At 53.5% G+C, this 16863-nt stretch overlaps 1 protein-coding gene across 3 annotated transcripts; it reads left to right on the forward strand.

Moving 5' to 3' along the window:
• The first annotated feature begins 9780 nt into the window (after positions 1-9780).
• GALP (galanin like peptide) lies at positions 9781-15363 on the forward strand. 3 transcript variants are annotated; one of them, XM_032324837.1, is made up of 5 exons: positions 9781-11543; positions 12705-12753; positions 13265-13345; positions 13865-13942; positions 15156-15363. In XM_032324837.1, the coding sequence occupies exons 1-5, from the start codon at positions 11391-11393 to the stop codon at positions 15209-15211; spliced, it is 417 nt and encodes a 138-aa protein (XP_032180728.1). In that variant the 5' UTR covers positions 9781-11390; the 3' UTR covers positions 15212-15363. The 3 variants fall into 3 exon arrangements, with proteins under 3 accessions (XP_032180728.1, XP_032180727.1, XP_032180726.1); XM_032324836.1 differs by lacking the exon at positions 15156-15363 and having other exon boundaries at positions 9781-10489; positions 11421-11543; positions 13865-15143; XM_032324835.1 differs by lacking the exon at positions 15156-15363 and having other exon boundaries at positions 13865-15143.
• Positions 15364-16863: the final 1500 nt, after the last annotated feature.

A 16863-nucleotide genomic window follows, 5' to 3' on the forward strand; every position in this document is an offset into this window, starting at 1 on the left:
AGGTTCCGTCCCTTCCAACAAGCTCCCCGGAGCCTGATTTCCCTGAGGAAGCCCCTTGACGCACGCTGCCTCCGTCAGTGTGGACTGCTGCTGTCCCTCAGTCGGGACGCAGAGTCGTGCGCCCGGCTCGTGGCTCAGGTGGCGGAGCCCAGACACAGCTGGGGAGATGCGGGCATCAGCACTTAGGCACTCGTCCACCAGGGGGCACACCCCGCCAGCCAGCATCTACTGCCATGAAGGGCCGAGTTCCCCTCGGAGACTGCAGAAGGACCTCCCCAGGCCAGTAGGAAGCTTGGTGCCAGCTGGTGGGGGTGCGGAGTGCTGCTGACAGAACCCCCCCAGCGGCTCCCCCTGCCCACCCCCAGACTCACGGGGGCCACGGGTGTCTGTCCCCGTGTTGCTTGGGTGGCAGCGGGTCGGGGTGACCTAAATGTCCATCCAGAGAGTAGGGAAAGGGGGGTTGCACCGATACTGCCTGGGAGACGCCCCGAACTCAGAAATAAGAACATCCAACGGAGCCTCCTTAGAAATCACGCAGGGTATTAGAGTCGTGTCCGAGGGTCGTCTTGTAAATGAAGCTGCGTTTGGGCCACAGCCCTCTTGCCAAGTTCAAGGTTAACGTGCCCAAAGCTGGATCGTGTGACTAGTTTTGGTCACTCTGATGGATGGGACAGCCCCAGGAGTTAGGGTTCACTGTCCTGCGGGTCATTAGCCAGTGTGGGCGCAGCGGCCACACTCTCCCACTGGCCGCTGGTCCTGGTTCTCGCACTCCTCTTCCCAGTGAGGTCCGGCCTTCTGCTGGCGGCCACCATTGAGCTAAACAAAACGGCTCTGCACAGACCAGCAATGATGGGGAGGCAGGGAGGGAATGGCGGTCACCGACTCCGCATGTGAGAAGAAGCAAGCGGGTAAAACCTGTGCCACTGTGATGAGGCTGGTGACCTCAGAGTTCCCCCGTGACAAGCCCCCTCTGCAGTCCTGTCTCCATCCACCAGCACCGCTGACCAGGAGGTCTGGGTTGTGCTTCTGGAGGCTGGGCCTCGACTTCCCTGCTTCCTTTTTTAGCGACAAGGAGTGAGGCTGTGGCCTGTTGCGGTCCCTGTGGGAACTTGCTGGTGGCCAGAGGCTCTGGGCAGCCACATGCGGGTTTCCCTTCTGCTTCATTCATCTCTTGGGGTCCTGGCACAGCAGCTCTGTGGGGAACCCAGCAGGGGTGAGTCGGTTTCTCCCAGGGCTCCCCCTGGCTGCTGCCTCCTCGCCCCTCCCTTGTCCCCAGTTAAAGGGAGTCAGCCATCAGGGGTGAACCTCAAGTCTGTACTTGCTTGTGAGGAGGGGAACCACAGGAGTGCCAGGTCACACCCTGAGGCTGCTCCCTCATCTTCCTCACCCCCCACTTCAAACCCTCACGGCTCCCAGGGACAGCAGGAATGGCAGTGAGCTCTCCGTAAGCAAAACCAACGCAGGACGAGGGGCCCATTCCCAGACGGGCCTGGGCCTTACCACACGGCAATGCCAGGGTTCCCAGAGTGAGCCCGCAGAGCAGAGTTGGGCAGGACTGTGTGGGGCGCAGGCTCGAGGCCAGCACCGCTTCCTTCTGCTATGTTTTCTTAGCGAGCAAGCTACAAAGTGGGCCCACATCCCAGGGTGGGAGAAAGCCCCCATGTCCTGCTGATTTCGTCCTAGAGTCCCATGGCCAACAGTTTGGATGTGGGAAGAGGTGGGGCCCCTCAGGGCAACCCCTCCTGTAAGTAACCCTCCTTTGCTCAGGAATCTTTAAGGAACACCCGCTGTGGCCAGGCTGGTACGGAGTGGCCCTTGGAAAGAGCAGTGAACCAGAATGAGTCCCTGTCCAGCCGAGCAGACCCTAACGGTCCCGGACATGTTTGGGGGCAGACAGTGGAGACTGGAGAGTCAGGAAGGTCCGAAGAAGGGCTTGGGTGAGGCCTGGGGAAGACCGGACAGGAGAGGGAACAGCCAGATGCGAGGCCATGGGGCAGAGCGGGCCTGGTGCTGGGAGGAGCCGGTGCTGCCGGATGGAGGAGGGAGGGGAAGAGGAGTCAGGAACGTCTGGGCGGAAGTGAGAGGTTAGTTATATTTTCAGCATGCTGGGAAGCCCCTGGAAGGTTTGGGGCAGGCACTGCATTATCCCATTTGTATTTTAAATGCAACGTTTGGGCTGTCCTGTGGAGAACAGGTGGAGGAGGGGGAAGAGGATGAAAGCAGGTGATGCTCAGCGTGGATAACATGCAGGTGAGGGTGAATCCCTTCTGGGAAAAGAACAAAGTGTCTTTCACGGCCTCACGGGTGACCTTGGATCCAACCATATTCCCTCTTGGCCAGTCCTGCAAAGGGGAAGATCAGTAGTACTTCGGGGCATGGCTGCATGGTGGTTAGGCAGATAGGTGCCAGAATGCAAATGCCTGGGTTTGGTTCTAGTTATTTACTCTCTGTGCAATCTTGGGGAAGTTACTCAACCTCTCTGAGCCTGTGTTTGTCTTTGGTTCAGTGGGGGTCATTTCTACCCCACAGGGTTATCGGGGATTCCCTGAGGTCAGGTGCACCATGTTTTTTGCACATCACTTGGAACCCAGTTAGTATCGACGATTACTAGAAGTAGGATTATAATATCTGATGAAAGCACCTTTCCACAATGGGTCACTTCCCAGTCTGCTTTATACACAGTCTCGATACTTCAACAACTCCCTGAAGGTACTATTTTTATTATTTTTTAAGAAATCATCTCTAAAGATGAGGAAGTCGACAGCTACTTAGAAGTGGCAAAGCTGGAATTCAACCCCAGGCACATCTGACTCTGAAGTTCTCTTTCCATGTCCCTTTCTTGTTCGGAATAACAGAGCAACCTGGAGAGTGAGAGATGCCAGGACACTGAGGCACTGGGAAGTGCTGAATCCTGGGATGGGGAGCCAGTTAAACCCCCTGCACATGCCCCCTTCCCGTCACAGAGCCCAAGGGAAAGTCTCAGATTCCTCTTTTAATCTTGAGCATCAGTGGGCTTCTAGGGCAGGGAGTTCTAAATGGCATAACGGGGGCCAAAGAGGTTGCAGAAGCCAGTGAAGGAACTGGGGGTACACACTAGGGACTGGTGAGGTCTGTGGTGAGCCAGAAAGAACACGCTCTGTCAAAAGCTGCTCTTCGGCCCTGCTGGTGGCTGCCAGCTAGAGACTTGGACCCAGTGTTTACAGACCAACATCCCGAGAGAAGCCAGAGACCCAGATCTTTATGTGAAATTTCTGAATTCTACACATCAGTGACTCAGCCTGCAATTCTTCAAAAACACTGCAGAGGAACCAAACCAGATTGGAAAAAAAAAAAAAAAAAAAAAACAGAAGCTGATGCACTGAAAGCATGCCCGAGGGTCTGGTCAGGGCTACCCCTTTGCCGCATGTGATATGATTCCTCAGTTTACCAGTGAAGCAGTGGAGTGTCTCTCCCACAACTGCACGGCTGGGCAGTGAGATATGAGGATGTGGGAAGGAGTCAGGGTTCTTTCGGGGGTTTGGGTTTGGATGAAGTGGTGGACACAGGAATGGAAAACCTGGAGGTGTTGAAACACTGATCTTTGGGTTATGAGCAGGAAAGGGAGTGGGGTCTTAATCCTAACCCATGTTCCCAACCCCATGGGGCACCAGCGTAACTCAGTCGGTTGGGCATCTCTCGGTTTCAGCTCAGGTCATGATTTTAGGGTTGTGCACCTGAGCCCCAAGTTAGACTCTGCGCTCAGTGAGAAATCTGCTTCCCCTCTCCTTCTGCCCCTCCCCCTGCTCACATGTGCTCTCTCTTTCTCTCAAATAAATAAAAATAAAATCTTTTTTTAAAAAAGTTCCTGGGGCACCTGGGTGGCTCAGTGGGTTAAGTGTCTGCCTTCAGCTCAGATCATGATCTCAGGGACCTGGGATTGAGCCCCGAATCAGGCTCTCTGCTTGGCAGGGAGCCTGCTTTCCCCTCTCTCTCTGCCTGCCTCTCTGCCTACTTGTGATCTCTCTCTGTCAAATAAATAAAATATTTTAAAAGAAATTAAAAAGTTCCCAACCACAAGTGATAGCATGCCTGTGTCCTTTAGAAGATTAATTGTAATCCCTTAATTCCTTAATTTTTGTCCATGAATGAACTGGTTGAGAGGCACTGAATATTCAGCACAATGGACAGAGGTGATTGCTTGAAGCTGAGCTCCAGGAGGGAAGAGGTATTCGACCTGACTCCCCCAAGCCCATTTTTACCTATGTGAAGGGATTTCTTTGGTAAGATTGAAAAGACAAACATGGGTCTCAATTAGACCTCAGGAGAGTTTCGTGAATGCCAAATTGCTGGACGACGTTGGAGGTGAGCGTGGATTTGTAGAGCCTGCCTAGCTCAAAAGGGGTAAAATTTGAAGACATTCACATGTATGTTTAGAAAGAAACCCTTTTCTCCGTAATAACATGTAACAGTCCCCTCCTGCTACATCTAAAACCATCGTGGTGACGAGTCAATAACAAGAAAGACACATCCCGCCATGACCTTGTCAACGTCTTGCCCCATCTTCTTTATCATCTTTTAGCTTATTTTATTTTATTTACCCTATTTTTTCAGTCTATTCTGTCACAGACTCTGAAGGAAGAATGCAGGAGCATTCACCCAACAGCAGCTCTCTCTGTGTCCATTTTCTTTTTTTTTTTTTTTTAAGATTTTATTTATTTATTTGACAGAGAGAGATCCCAAGTAGGCAGAGAGGCAGGCGGGGGGGCAGGTTCCCCGCTGAGCAGAGAGCCCGATGTGGGACTCGATCCCAGCACCCTGAGATCATGACCTGAGCCAAAGGCAGTGGCCTAACCCACTGAGCCACCCAGGCGCCCCTCTGTGTCCATTTTCAATCCCACTAATACTATCCATGCCCCTACAAGGAAAGCAGAAACTAGAGAGATACAACCAACCCCACTAACATGAAGGAGCCCGTCCTCTCCCACACACCTTCCAGTTCACAGAGGAAGCTGACCCATCTTTTGTACTCCTAAAATTTTCACAACTTGATATCTACTCACATGCTTTTCCACCTTTCCCCTTCCCTGCCTTTGTTGGTCACCTCTGGTGACTCTGCCCATGAGTCAACCACGCCACCCGAGTCTGTGCCTGTGTAGGCATTGGTGGCGGCTTTTGCCTGCTGCCCTTGAAAAACCATGATGATCACTGGCCCCATGCCATTCTGTTCCCCCTCAGCTTTGCACAGAAACATTCTTAGGGGAGTCAGCTCCAAAATTCCCCTTCCTGATCACAGATTCCTGTCCTGTCATTTCAGTGTCTTGATCTTGTGGTATCATGATTCCAGCCCTCACCAGCCCAGCCCCCTTTGAAAATCAGACCATTCAGTGAATCCTGGGTCAGTGATTCAGTTGGGTCTTTCTCCTGAAACACCAGTGGTTTGTGCTGCCCAAAGCTCTCAGGACCCTCCCCCACCCCCATTTACCTCTCTGATGAGATGGGTATGCTCCATGGTACTGGTGGGACCACAGACTCATGCTCTCTTGCTGAAAGACAACTTCAAAACGTGTATAACTTTTGACTGAGTTACCTTCCTTCTAGGATTTGAGACTAAAGAATGAGTCAGACATGGAGCGCCTGGGTGGTTCGGTCAGTTGAGCGTCCAACTCTTGATTTCGGCTCAGGTCATGATCGCAGGGTCGTGGGATTGAACCCCTCATCAGGCTCCGCATTCGGCATGGAGTCTGCTCAAGATTCTCTCCCTCTGCCCCTCCCCACTGCTTGTGCTCGCTCACTCTCTTTCTCTCTCTCTAAAATGAATTTAGAAAAGGATTAATCAGCTATGTGTAGGAATATTTATGTTCTGCAATGCTCATTGCCTGCTTCCTAGGATTGAAGGCATGATAGTGGGGTGGTAAGGGGTGCCAGGCAAAGACCCAGCCAGTGTGTGGTAGAAGCTTCCCCCGGTGACATGGGACATGTGTGATTCTAGGGCATGTTACTTCAACTCTCAGAACCTACATTTCCCCTCTAAAATGAGATCCTGTAGTACCCATTTTATAGGGCCGTTTCTCAGATTAAATGATCCGTATAAAGATACCAGCACAGTCCCTGGCACGGAGCGAAAGTCGGATGCAGAAGCTGTCCCTTTTATCATCCACTCAGCATTGCTCTGCAGATGTTCGTTCCATTCCCTGAACTCTGAGGAGGAGTATGAATCTGATCTTAGATGCAAATATCCTCTCTGGCCCTCTGTGTCTCTGTCTGCCTTATTTGTCCATCCATCCATCCACCCCTGTAGGTATCTAACTATGTAGCTACCTAGCCATAGCTCCCATGTCTAGTGTTCCCTAAGTAGCAGGCGCTGTTCTAAAGACTTCAAATATATTTTTTGAAGATTTTATGTATTTATTTGACAGACATAGATTACAAGTAGACAGAGAGAGGGGGAAGCAGGCTCCCTGCTGAGCAGAGAGCCCGATGAGGGGCTTGATCCCAGGACCCTGAGATCATGACCTGAGCAGAAAGCAGAGGCTTAACCCACTGAGCCACCCAGACACTAAGGACTGTAATATTAAGGCACTTAATCTTCACAAAACTCTGTGAGGCAGTTACACTTAAGGCCCTGTATTGTTACTTAGCTAGATAACTTTCAATTATCTTTCATATCTATCTTTCTACCTACCTATACCTATCTTTCTATTATATCTATCAGTTATCTCTATCATCTGTCAATCATCTTCCATCCATCCTTCTATCTATTATACTTATCTATCAATTATCTCTACTATCTATCATTTCCAATTCTCTGTTTTTTCTCAACTCTGTCTCTCAGTTTACAGCCTCATCCTTTAGACACAAATAGGTTATTAGTTGGAGGCAGGCTGAATCGTCCTCCCTCATTTCTTCAAGTACTTGGTGGGAAACAGATGGGGTGGGCAAATGTTTCCTTTGGATGCTAATGGGTGTTCCCAGCAGAAGCAGAATGAGTGTGGAGAGTGCGGGCGGGGAAAACCACTCCCTGCATTTGCTCTCTTTCAAGTGCCTGCAGCTTGTCATCACCAAAGCCCGCGTTCTGCCCCCCTTCAGATGAGAGCACGGGGGACAAGCTGCCTTTGGCACCTAACCCACGCGGTGACAACTGGGGACAGAAGGGCGGAGGAGGGAGGCGTGGTCTCTCAGGAAACGGTCGGTGCAAGTTCTAGAAATTGGCTCACCTAGCCTCATTCAAGACACTTTCTGATTTCTCTTTCAATTTCTTCTCTGCCCCGTTGGCTGCTGTCTCATTTCCACGTGTTGGCGAAATCTCCATTTCATCTAGTTCTACACGCTTGCGGTTGGGGAAGACACCGGGTTGTGCCAGATCTTGTGTTCTGCAGACCTGCTGTACCACAGCCTTGCCCCGTCAGGACTCGTTAAGGGGACAGATGTCATGTCACGTGTTCTTACACACACACACACACACACACACACACACACACACCCATACAAAAGGACCCAGGAGACCCTGGGAGGTGCTGGGTAATTCTGTTACCTGGAATTTGGTGATGGCACTACGGGCGATTGCCTGCGTTCCAACTCATCTGAACACGCAGACCTTTGTACATCTGGTACACCTCCACGAAGCTGTTCTTTTACCCTCCAGCGCAAGGTGGTTTAGTGACACTCTGCTTAGTAGGAGCAGATAGTTGGAAGTGCGGGAACAGGGTGAGCTTTCAGATCTGTGCGACTCCATGGCTCAGGGTTACCCCGTCTTCCCATCCTGCTTTCTGTGCTTCAGTGTCGGTCCTGCGTTTCGCTCCCTCTCCTGGTGGCGTGGCAGTGGCGTGGCGACAATGCATGTCTATCCAGAGATGCGTTTCCAGAAACTCAAAAGATTGAAGGAACTACACCTACATCATCTCAAAGTATCTCCCCAAAGACATCAATAACAGAGGGACAAAATTAACTTTGCTGAGTGGACATCTGGCCAATGCCCCCTTAATCAGGCAGTAAGTTGACCCCATGGAGAGCAGGAAGAGCTGATGTGCTGAGTCCCTGGGATGGGACGCAAGTAGGACAAGGATGGAATTTATACGCCACCACGCTGATCACTTCTATGGCTTTCCTGCCCAACGCCTTTAGCGTTAAGAAAGTCTCAGACAGACCCAGAAGGAGAAGCGTGCCACAGAGCAGCTCACTGGTCCTCTCATAAAAATGCCAAGGAAAACGTCAAGGTTGCAAAAGAGAAGATAAAGACAATCTTCTAGTTGTAAAGGACACTGAAGAGGCATCGAGTGGGGGTGTTTCTTTGGGGTTTTTGTTTTGTTTCGCTATAAAAGGACAATTGCTATTGGGACAGTGGGTGAAATTTTAAGGTCTGTGGTTTATGAGGATGGTCTCCATGTTACACTGGTGATAATCTTAACTGTGCTCACATTAAAGACCGCCCTCGGTTTTAGGAAGAATTTAGGGGCGAGGGGGTATAAAGTTTGCAACTTACTCTGGAACAGTTCAGAATGTTTGTATATATGTCTGTGCAGAGGAGAGAGGTGGGTGTGGGATCAGGACATCCAGTGCAGAAAATGTAAACGTTGAGAGAATCTGAGTACTGGGGAACTATTTGGACAAATTTCCTTTAAGTCTAAAATGACAGCAAGATAAAAAGTTTTAAAAGGAAGAACTTTTTTCCCCCAGAAGCCCCAACAAATATCTTTCCTGCTCTCAGTGACCAGAATAATTGGGTCTTCAGCGCACTGGCTTGTGGACAGCATGTTCAGGCTCTCGAAACCTACCTTTGGAAGGAGGAAGGGTGAACTTTCTCAGTCTCTTGCCATCCCCGCTGGGGCAGGAGTGGATGAGTATCCCCATGACACTGGAACACATACAAGAACTCTGGCTGAAACGTGGCAAAAACCCAGCAGACTCTTCACCATAGGACCAAGTAAACACGGGACAGGAACTGCAGTGTGCACTAGGGAAGGGGTCTTCATGTCTACGCTCCAAACTACAAAGAGCCACACGGGCTCAAGACAGACAATGGACTCAGCCACAGAAATGCAAAGAAAGAGGCATTTCTTGCACACATTTTGGTGGGAGGGCATGTGGTTGGGTTCTCTTCATTTACTTTTCCAGAACGGGTTAAGTAAGAAAGCGAGGGCTGGTGATGCTCTCTGCTCTGACTCTTCAGCGGTCTCCAGGTAACCACCTCTGGGCTTCCAGCCTGCCCGTCCCTCCATCCCCTCACGCACCACCCCTCATCCTTCACAATCGTTCCCAGCAAAGCCATTTACATCTTCCTGTCACTTTCCGCCTCCCTTCTCCTCCAGAGGAGAAATGACGGATGCCCGGAAATGAAGGTGGGAGCAGGCAAGGATCTTCGTGGTCCCGTGTCTTGCTCTCACTCGACCCCTGTCCCAGGGCTTTTGTTCTATAATGGAGATGAGATAGCTCCCTTCCGCGGGGGTGGGGGAGAGATGTGGCGATGGCATGAAGGTATAGTGAGCCCCGGGCTCTGCCTGGTAGAGATGGGGACACCCCCCACCCCCGCCTGGCGAGGACCAGGACTTTTAGGAAGCAAAGTGCAGGCATACAAGCCCCTCCTTGATTCTGGGGTTCCTTCCTCTGGAAAACTGCTCATCCCCGGGGCCAAGAGGGAGAGAAACAAAGACACAGATCAATTAAAAACCAGAAACAGTGGGAGATCACACACACACACGCAGGTTTTTGTCCACCCCATAGATCCTGACTGAGTGCCAGGCGCCGTTCCAGGCACTCTGGCACGGTTTTGCAGCCTCAGGGCTCTGGACGTCTGGAGCTGGACTGTTCTTTGGGGGCAACGTCCCTGACTTCCTCCCCCAGGAGGCCAGAAGCGCTCCCAAGTTGTGATGCGCCAAGACGTCTTCGGGCGTGGCCACATGTCCCCAGAGGAGCAGAGCCGCTCTGGGGGAGCACCTTTGGGCTCATGAGGATCGGGAGCACCTCTGGGCTCATGAGGATCGAGAACCCTTGCTGAGCCCGTTCCGGGGAGGGGGAGATGCCCGGCGAACTAGGAAACACCCGAGCAGGTGCGTCGTGCAGGACGGAAGCAAGGGATGCAGCAAGAGCCCTGAAGGTGCGCAGAGACCAGAGAACCCAGCACTGCAGGGCCAGACAGGAAGGGGCACGGACGAAAGCGGGGTACGCAGACTTGGGCTGGGTCCCGAAGAGGGGGCACGGAAAGGCAGGAGGAAGGGCAACTGGTGCATCTCAGAGCTAAGCACCTGCAGGGGAAACGGAGGTGAAACAGAGAAACCTTTCCCCTCCGGCAGCGTCCTCGTCCTGACCCCACAGGCCAGCTCACGAAAGCCCTTCCGTGCACAAAGCCTCAGGAGCACCTCCACCCTTGGCACGCTCTCCCATCGCCCCCCTGATTGCGCACACCCTCTCTCCCTCCGCGTTTCCTGCCTCGCCTCCTTCCTCCTCAGGAGGCATAAAAGCCACAGTCAGGCGCTGGGCCTCCAGAAAGCCCAGGAAAGCAGTGGACTCCAGTGAGGTGAGAGCAGGGCAGAGTGGGGAGGGCGAGCAAGGGGGAGGGGGGCACCCGGAGAATCGGGACATGCTGATGGGGAAGGCAGGGCAGGCATGGGCCGAAGGACAGCGAGGGGCAAATGTGCCTGCGAACCTTGAGCCTGCGTCTCCGGTGCTCCCGGGTTTCTGGGGGGCCGTGTTTTGCCTGTGCGGTGTCCTGTCGCTTACCCACTTCCTTCATGGCTGTCCGTCAACCAGCGCTGTCGCTTTGCTTAGATAGACGTGTTCCAGAGTGGAGCGCCACAAAATCGGCCATGAACTCACAAGTGTCTGTTTTACTTTTCCACCACGTATTTGAGGCAGGAGGACCCAGGCGTTAGTCTCTGTTCTGCACTAGAATATGGTGCACATTACAGTTTGTTACAGGTCGGACAGAGGAAGACGGATCCTGCATGATCTCACTCCGGGGTGGAATCTGGAAACAGCAGCCACTCAGGGAACGAGATCGGAGGGGGAGTTGAGCAGAGGCAGGGCTGGCCCAGCACCCGGCTGTGAGATGCTGGCGTGCTGGGGATGCTAGGGATGGCCTGGTGGCCACAGGGGACACTGCCATGTGTCTTTACAAGCTGCCTAGGAAGAGTAGATCCTACAAGTCCTCAGTGCGATGAGAAAGGAGCTTTCGTCGTAACTAGACGAGGTGACCAATGTTACCCCGACTTACCGAGGAGACCCTTTCCCTATATTCACGGTAAGTCATTGTGCCCAGACAGTCGCAAGGAGATGTTTGCCGGTCGCGGCTATGCTTACGGCTGTGTCGAAGGCGCGGGACTCTGGGCTGCGCGCGTGTGTCTGGATTCGTCCTGAGTGTGTGTTCACTGCTTCCTGTTCCTCTGTAGAGCAGTTACACCTAATGACACTAAAAACACATGAACACCCTCACCACCCTCTCTTGGCAGCATCCCGTAGCTCCCAGCGCCTACCCTGCCGGCCCTCCGATGGCTCCCCCTGTCCGTCTGGTCCTGCTTCTTGCCATCCTGCTCAGCCTAGTGGAGACTCCCGCCTCTGTGCCTGTCCGCCAGGTGAGACCTCCTGGCTTCCTCCCCCAGTCCCTGCCCTCCTAGAAGAGCTTCCTGATGGTCCTGGCTGAGCCAGGAGTCATGGGCTGTGGGGCGCCGTGGCCCCAGGTCGGGGTGCGGGCAGGCATGGGGTGGGACACCAGACATGGGGGTCAGGATGCAAAAATACCCGAAGGATAAGATCAGCGTTGCCACGGTACAAAAAGATGCCTTTGGTGAGCTCCTGGTCATTCTGCGCTGTTTGGTCACCAAGGACTGGGCCTTGCCCCTAGGGTTTCTGCCAAGCCCTGGTTGATGCCGCTGGCCGCAGGCCCACATTCAGGGAGCCCCGGCTGGGAGCGTGGGCTGTGGAGACCCGGCCGAATTTGGTTCCGTTACTTTTTAGCTGCATGACTCCTGGCAAGTTGCCCAATTAATCTCTCTGTCCCTCCGAGTTCTTTGTAAAATCACAGCGCCACAAGGGTTAACTGAGTTGCCCCGGGCCAGGTGCATTAGCTGGCCCATTACCAGACCCTGAACATCCGACCCTGAACACTCAGGCTGCCCCAGGTTTGGGTCCAGCTACCTGCCTTGGTGCCAGGGTTCTCTGCAGGCCCTGTAAGTTTCTTGGAGCTTGTCGGGACCAGAGCAGGGACTGGGCTGTCCCCCAGGCCAGAACCTGACCCCCCTGCAGGGTCGCATGCCCAGAAGGCATCCCCTCTAGGTTTTGTGGTCTACTGTTGCCGTCTTGAAAACTTTCATCGTGCTTGAGATGAGACCTTTCATCTAAGTCCTGCTTGGAGGGGGACGCTGGCATGTGGAAAACCCACGTTGCTTATTAGTGGCTGTGATGGTCAAGGGAACACAGCCATTTGCCTGAAGACGTCCGGCGCTATGGCTGGGTTTGCACCGTGTGTGTGTGTGTGTGTGTGTGTGTGAGAGAGAGAGAGAGAGAGAGAGAGAGAGAGGTCTGCAACCACGTGTAAGCGGTTTTTAAGCTCCCTCTTCATGCCAAGCTGCTACATTTCAGGAAGACTTCACTTTCCTCACTGGTGAAAGGTGCATTAAGTGAACCCACTTGTCAGGCCCGTGGGAAAGTGGCAGCTGGCCCCGTGACCCCAGGCCCATGGGGTGCTCACCGCCCTTCCCGCCTGCCTGAGTCTCCATCTCTGGATCTCTGTCCAGGGTCGAGGAGGCTGGACCCTCAACAGCGTGGGCTACCTTCTGGGTCCTGGTGAGTGTGCCCGCTCCCAGTGCCAATGACGCCCCCTGCGGCACAGGGGGGTCAGAACAACTCCTGGTGGAGGGGGACCAGGTGACACTCAGCCGTCACTTCCTCCTCTTCTGGGCCCCTCTGTCCAGGGCTCCCCGTTTCCCCGAGGGCGTTTTCACTGTGTGCTACCAAGGGACCATTAAAGCCTTACATCCCCGTGATGCTCAGGGTGGGGACCACTGATGGTCCAAGGAAACCCAGGCCCCGGGGACCACGTGGCCAAGCAACGAGGACCTGGGGTTCGTGCCCAGACATAGGCGGGCTCGGCTTAGCAGTGGGTGATGCTGGGCGACAGATGCGAATCTCAGAGCCACAGCCTCCTCACCGGCCAGCTCGGAAGGCTGGCAGTCCTGCGGGTCTGGCAGCCGTGCTCCGCGAGGGGAACAGTGTGTGCGGGTTGCTGGATTCCCTGTGTTACTGCTGTCATGTCCCAGACCACAGGCCCAGCTCTTCCCTCCCTTCCCCTGCCCAGTGCTCCACCTTCCCCAGAGCGCGGACCGCGGCAGGAAGGAGAAGACAGCCCTGGAGGTCCTAGACCTGTGGAAGGCCGTTGGTGAGTGAGTGCGGGCTTCCTCTCCGCTTGCCACTGCTGCTCCGGGGACTTGAGGAAAGGCAATTCCTGGCCACAGGACACGTCTGAGACTCCCCCTCCTTCCCGTCCACATCTCGAGGGAAAGAATCACGCAGAGGTGCAGACAGCAACCACCAGTGGTGCGCCAGGAATGCAGCCTTGGTCCTGACCCGAATCTTCCCACTGTTGCCACCTACCAGGCCACTGATCACGTCCACGGTGGTGTGTCCCCTGGGCACTCACGGGTGCCCATCTCTCTGCTGTGGGCCATCCCCGTGTGGGATGATTAGCTATTCCCTGGCCTCCACCCACTAGGTGACCTTAGCATCTTCGAGTTGTGACAATGACAGATGTCCCTGCATGTCACCAGATATCGGGGGAGGAGGACAGAATGACCCAGGATGAGAACCCCTAGGTGCCACAAATGCCAAGGGAACAAGGGAACTATGGCCATGGTGCATGGTACAAAGCACCGACCTTGCCATTCGGCTTCGTTCCCAGATGGGCTCCCCCATCCCCGCCCTCGGCGGGCCTCCAAGAGGAGCCTGAGGGAGAACTCTGCCAAACCAGAGACTGCAGGTGAGCACGGGAAATGTGGAGGACACAGACAGGAGCCGGGGACAGGAGCGTCCTCGCCCTCCAGGACTGACTCAACGCCCATGCTGGCCTTGACAGCTCCTTTGCGCTCTACCCCTCCGTCTTGCCCCCACCTCCGGGCCCAACACATGCTTCCCAGCCAGTTCCAGACGTTTCCCCACAACCTGGCACTGATGTGATGACCCCACTCCCAGACCTTAACCTCCCGACTATCAGCCCCTCCAGCTTTAGCTGCAACACTGACCGCAGAGCCTCACTCCCAGCTCCGACCTCCGTTTTTATTTGCAGCCTTGGAACTCTCTCTGGACCCTGTGCCCATCTCGACTCATGCTCAAGCACGTTCTTCTACTCCCGTTCTCAATTCTGGCTTTCTTAGAACACCGGGTCCCCTCCACTCAGCTGATGCCTTAGTCTAGAACGTTCTGTTTCTAGAGCTTTGCACGGCGAGATCCTTCACATCATCCAGAAATTATTTAGCCGGCTCCTGCACTGCTGCCCCTGACCATTTCCCTGACACGAACCTCCTGTTCCTCTGTTTTTGTCATCCTGTCTGATTCTCGTCCTGACGTCTGTCCGCAAGTGTGTCTTCTCTGCATCCTGTGCTCCGCTCGTTGTCTGTCTGCTCCAGAGAATCCAAGCTCCACGTGTTAGGGACCTTCTACGCCTGGCTCCCTGCCTACACACAAGGAATGATGCATAGTAGGTGCGTGGAAAACATGCTGAAGGCACGAATCGAACTATCCAAGGCAGGCTTCCCACCCAGCCATGACCTCAGTCCGTTTAGCTCGCCTTCCTCTGGCTGCATCTTTACCCCAATTCCCTGTCCTTTAGTTTAACCCTGTTTTTGGAAACGAACACCAGGCTTTCATTCCAGCACCACTAACCCATCTGGAAAGCACAGACTGGCCATCAGCCAGTGTTGGATGTGACACACACCAACCTTAGCTACCCTCCCAGCTCTTGAAAACGCCCATCTCCACCACGTGCCTAAATGGGATGGAAAAGGGAAATGTGTGGGTAGATGAAAAGGAAGGGAGGGAGAGCGAGAAGGAAAGAGAGAGAGAGAACGGGAAATGGAATTGAACATTGGACGAACCAAAGCTGTCTTCCTCTCCGGTTTCGTTCCCAGCCTGGGCTGGTTTGGATGGTGGCGGCGAGTTTAACCATTCCAAATTCGCTTCTTTCTCTCCCACAGATCTGGGCCAGTTCAGCGAGAAAGCCCACAGGGAGGGCGATGCCCAGCGGTCCTAGAGCTCTCCAGACCTCTGCTCCGTGTCCTTCTGTCCAGCTTCTCGTGAACCCCTCCCTGTCTCGCTTCCTCCACTGAGACTAAGATCCTGAAATTAAGTCCCTGAGTCTCACACAGGAAATTTGGGGAGCGTTGGGAGACTTCTTAAAAGTCACCAGACCGGGACGCCTGGGTGGCTCAGTGGGTTAAGCCGCTGCCTTCAGCTCAGGTCATGATTCCAGGGTCCTGGGATCGAGTCCCACATCGGGCTCTCTGCTCAGCAGGGGGCCTGCTTCCCTTCCTCTCTCTCTGCCTGCCTCTCTGCCTGCTTGTGATTTCTCTCTGTCAAATAAATAAATAAAATCTTTAAAAAAAAAAAAAGTCACCAGACCGTGGCAGGTTTCACTGATTTATCCTTGAATAAGTAGAAAGTGTTGTTAACAAACCCAAGAATGAAATCTGGGGCCATTTAGGAGAGTTGGGATAACGAGGGAGTATTTCTGCCGTCCGTGCGAAGTAACTGCTTCTTTCAGAACCATAACACGAGCGGACTAATATGGTATGAATGTCCCATTTGCGTCTAAGCCTCTACGATGTCTGCTCAGAAAGATTCTGCCAAGTAGCGGGCTTGCCTTCCCTCGTTCCCCCACCCCCGCTGGGCATCCTCCAGCTCGAAAGGGGGAGGGGTACCCTGTAGCAGAGTGGAGAGAATAAAACATTTCTTTGCAAATGGTCCATGATTTCGTGTGTCAGCACGGGAATTGATGGCAGCGGCCAAGTTGCGGCTGAGAGCATCAGCTGTGGGGTTTGGAGACTCTCTCCTGTTGGAGGTGGTGAACCTCGGATTCTCTCACGAGAAAGCCTTGTGCAATTCCGGTTTCTGCCCTCTGTCCACCTCTGGGTACCTGACCTACTCTCTGTTCATTAGTTCATTCGTTTTCAAACTTTTACATATTTTGAAGCTATGTTTTGTCCTCATATAAGCTTATACATTTTGCAAATTTCTGGAGGGATCTTTTTATCATCAAGTGATGCATTCCTTGGTCCCTGTTGATGCCTTTTGTATTTGGGCCAATCTAGGGGGTCACATGTCTGGTGCCTTGATGACCGTGGGTAGGAGGCTGAGGTCAACTGGGATGGTTGATCCAGAACCTGCATGGTAGTCAGGGCTCTGGCCTTATTATCTGGAACATTCATCACAGCCAAGCTGCTGTGACAGGGATCCCCCACCATGGAGCAGCTCAAATGAGAAACATTCTCCTGTGTTCACAGAATGGTCTAAAGGAGACGGTATGGGGCTGGCAGGAGGGCTCTGCCATCTTGGGCCATGAAGCTTCATCTCTGGGTCAGGAAGGCAAGCCTCATCACCTCCGTGAGTGGGATTCTGACATTCCTGGATCTCCGGTCGTAGGCAATCTAATTAGAAATCACATTTTAACCCCTTAGCAGCTTTATTTTTTTTCCCAAAGATTTTATTTGTTTATTTGTCAGAGAGAGAGAGAGAGAGATCACAAGCAGGGGGAGTGGCAGGCAGAGAGAGAAGCAGGCTCCCCACTGAGCAAGCCGCCCCCCTCGCCCCCCTGCCCCGATTCGGGACTAAATTCCAGAACCCTGGGATCATGACCTGAGCCAAAGGCAGCCACCTAACTGACTGAACCACCCAGGGACCCTGCCA

This window comes from Mustela erminea, chromosome 19 (genome assembly GCF_009829155.1).
Source record: "Mustela erminea isolate mMusErm1 chromosome 19, mMusErm1.Pri, whole genome shotgun sequence".
Taxonomy (NCBI): Eukaryota; Metazoa; Chordata; class Mammalia; order Carnivora; family Mustelidae; genus Mustela; species Mustela erminea.

Excerpts from the sequence above, each read along its gene's own strand:
- GALP (XM_032324835.1), top strand. The coding sequence starts at position 11,391 with ATGAACACCCTCACCACCCTCTCTTGGCAGCATCCCGTAGCTCCCAGC. Across the intron at positions 11,544-12,704 it reads CCTCTGTGCCTGTCCGCCAG|GGTCGAGGAGGCTGGACCCT; the intron begins GTGAGACCTCCT and ends ATCTCTGTCCAG. Across the intron at positions 13,346-13,864 it reads AGACCTGTGGAAGGCCGTTG|ATGGGCTCCCCCATCCCCGC; the intron begins GTGAGTGAGTGC and ends CTTCGTTCCCAG.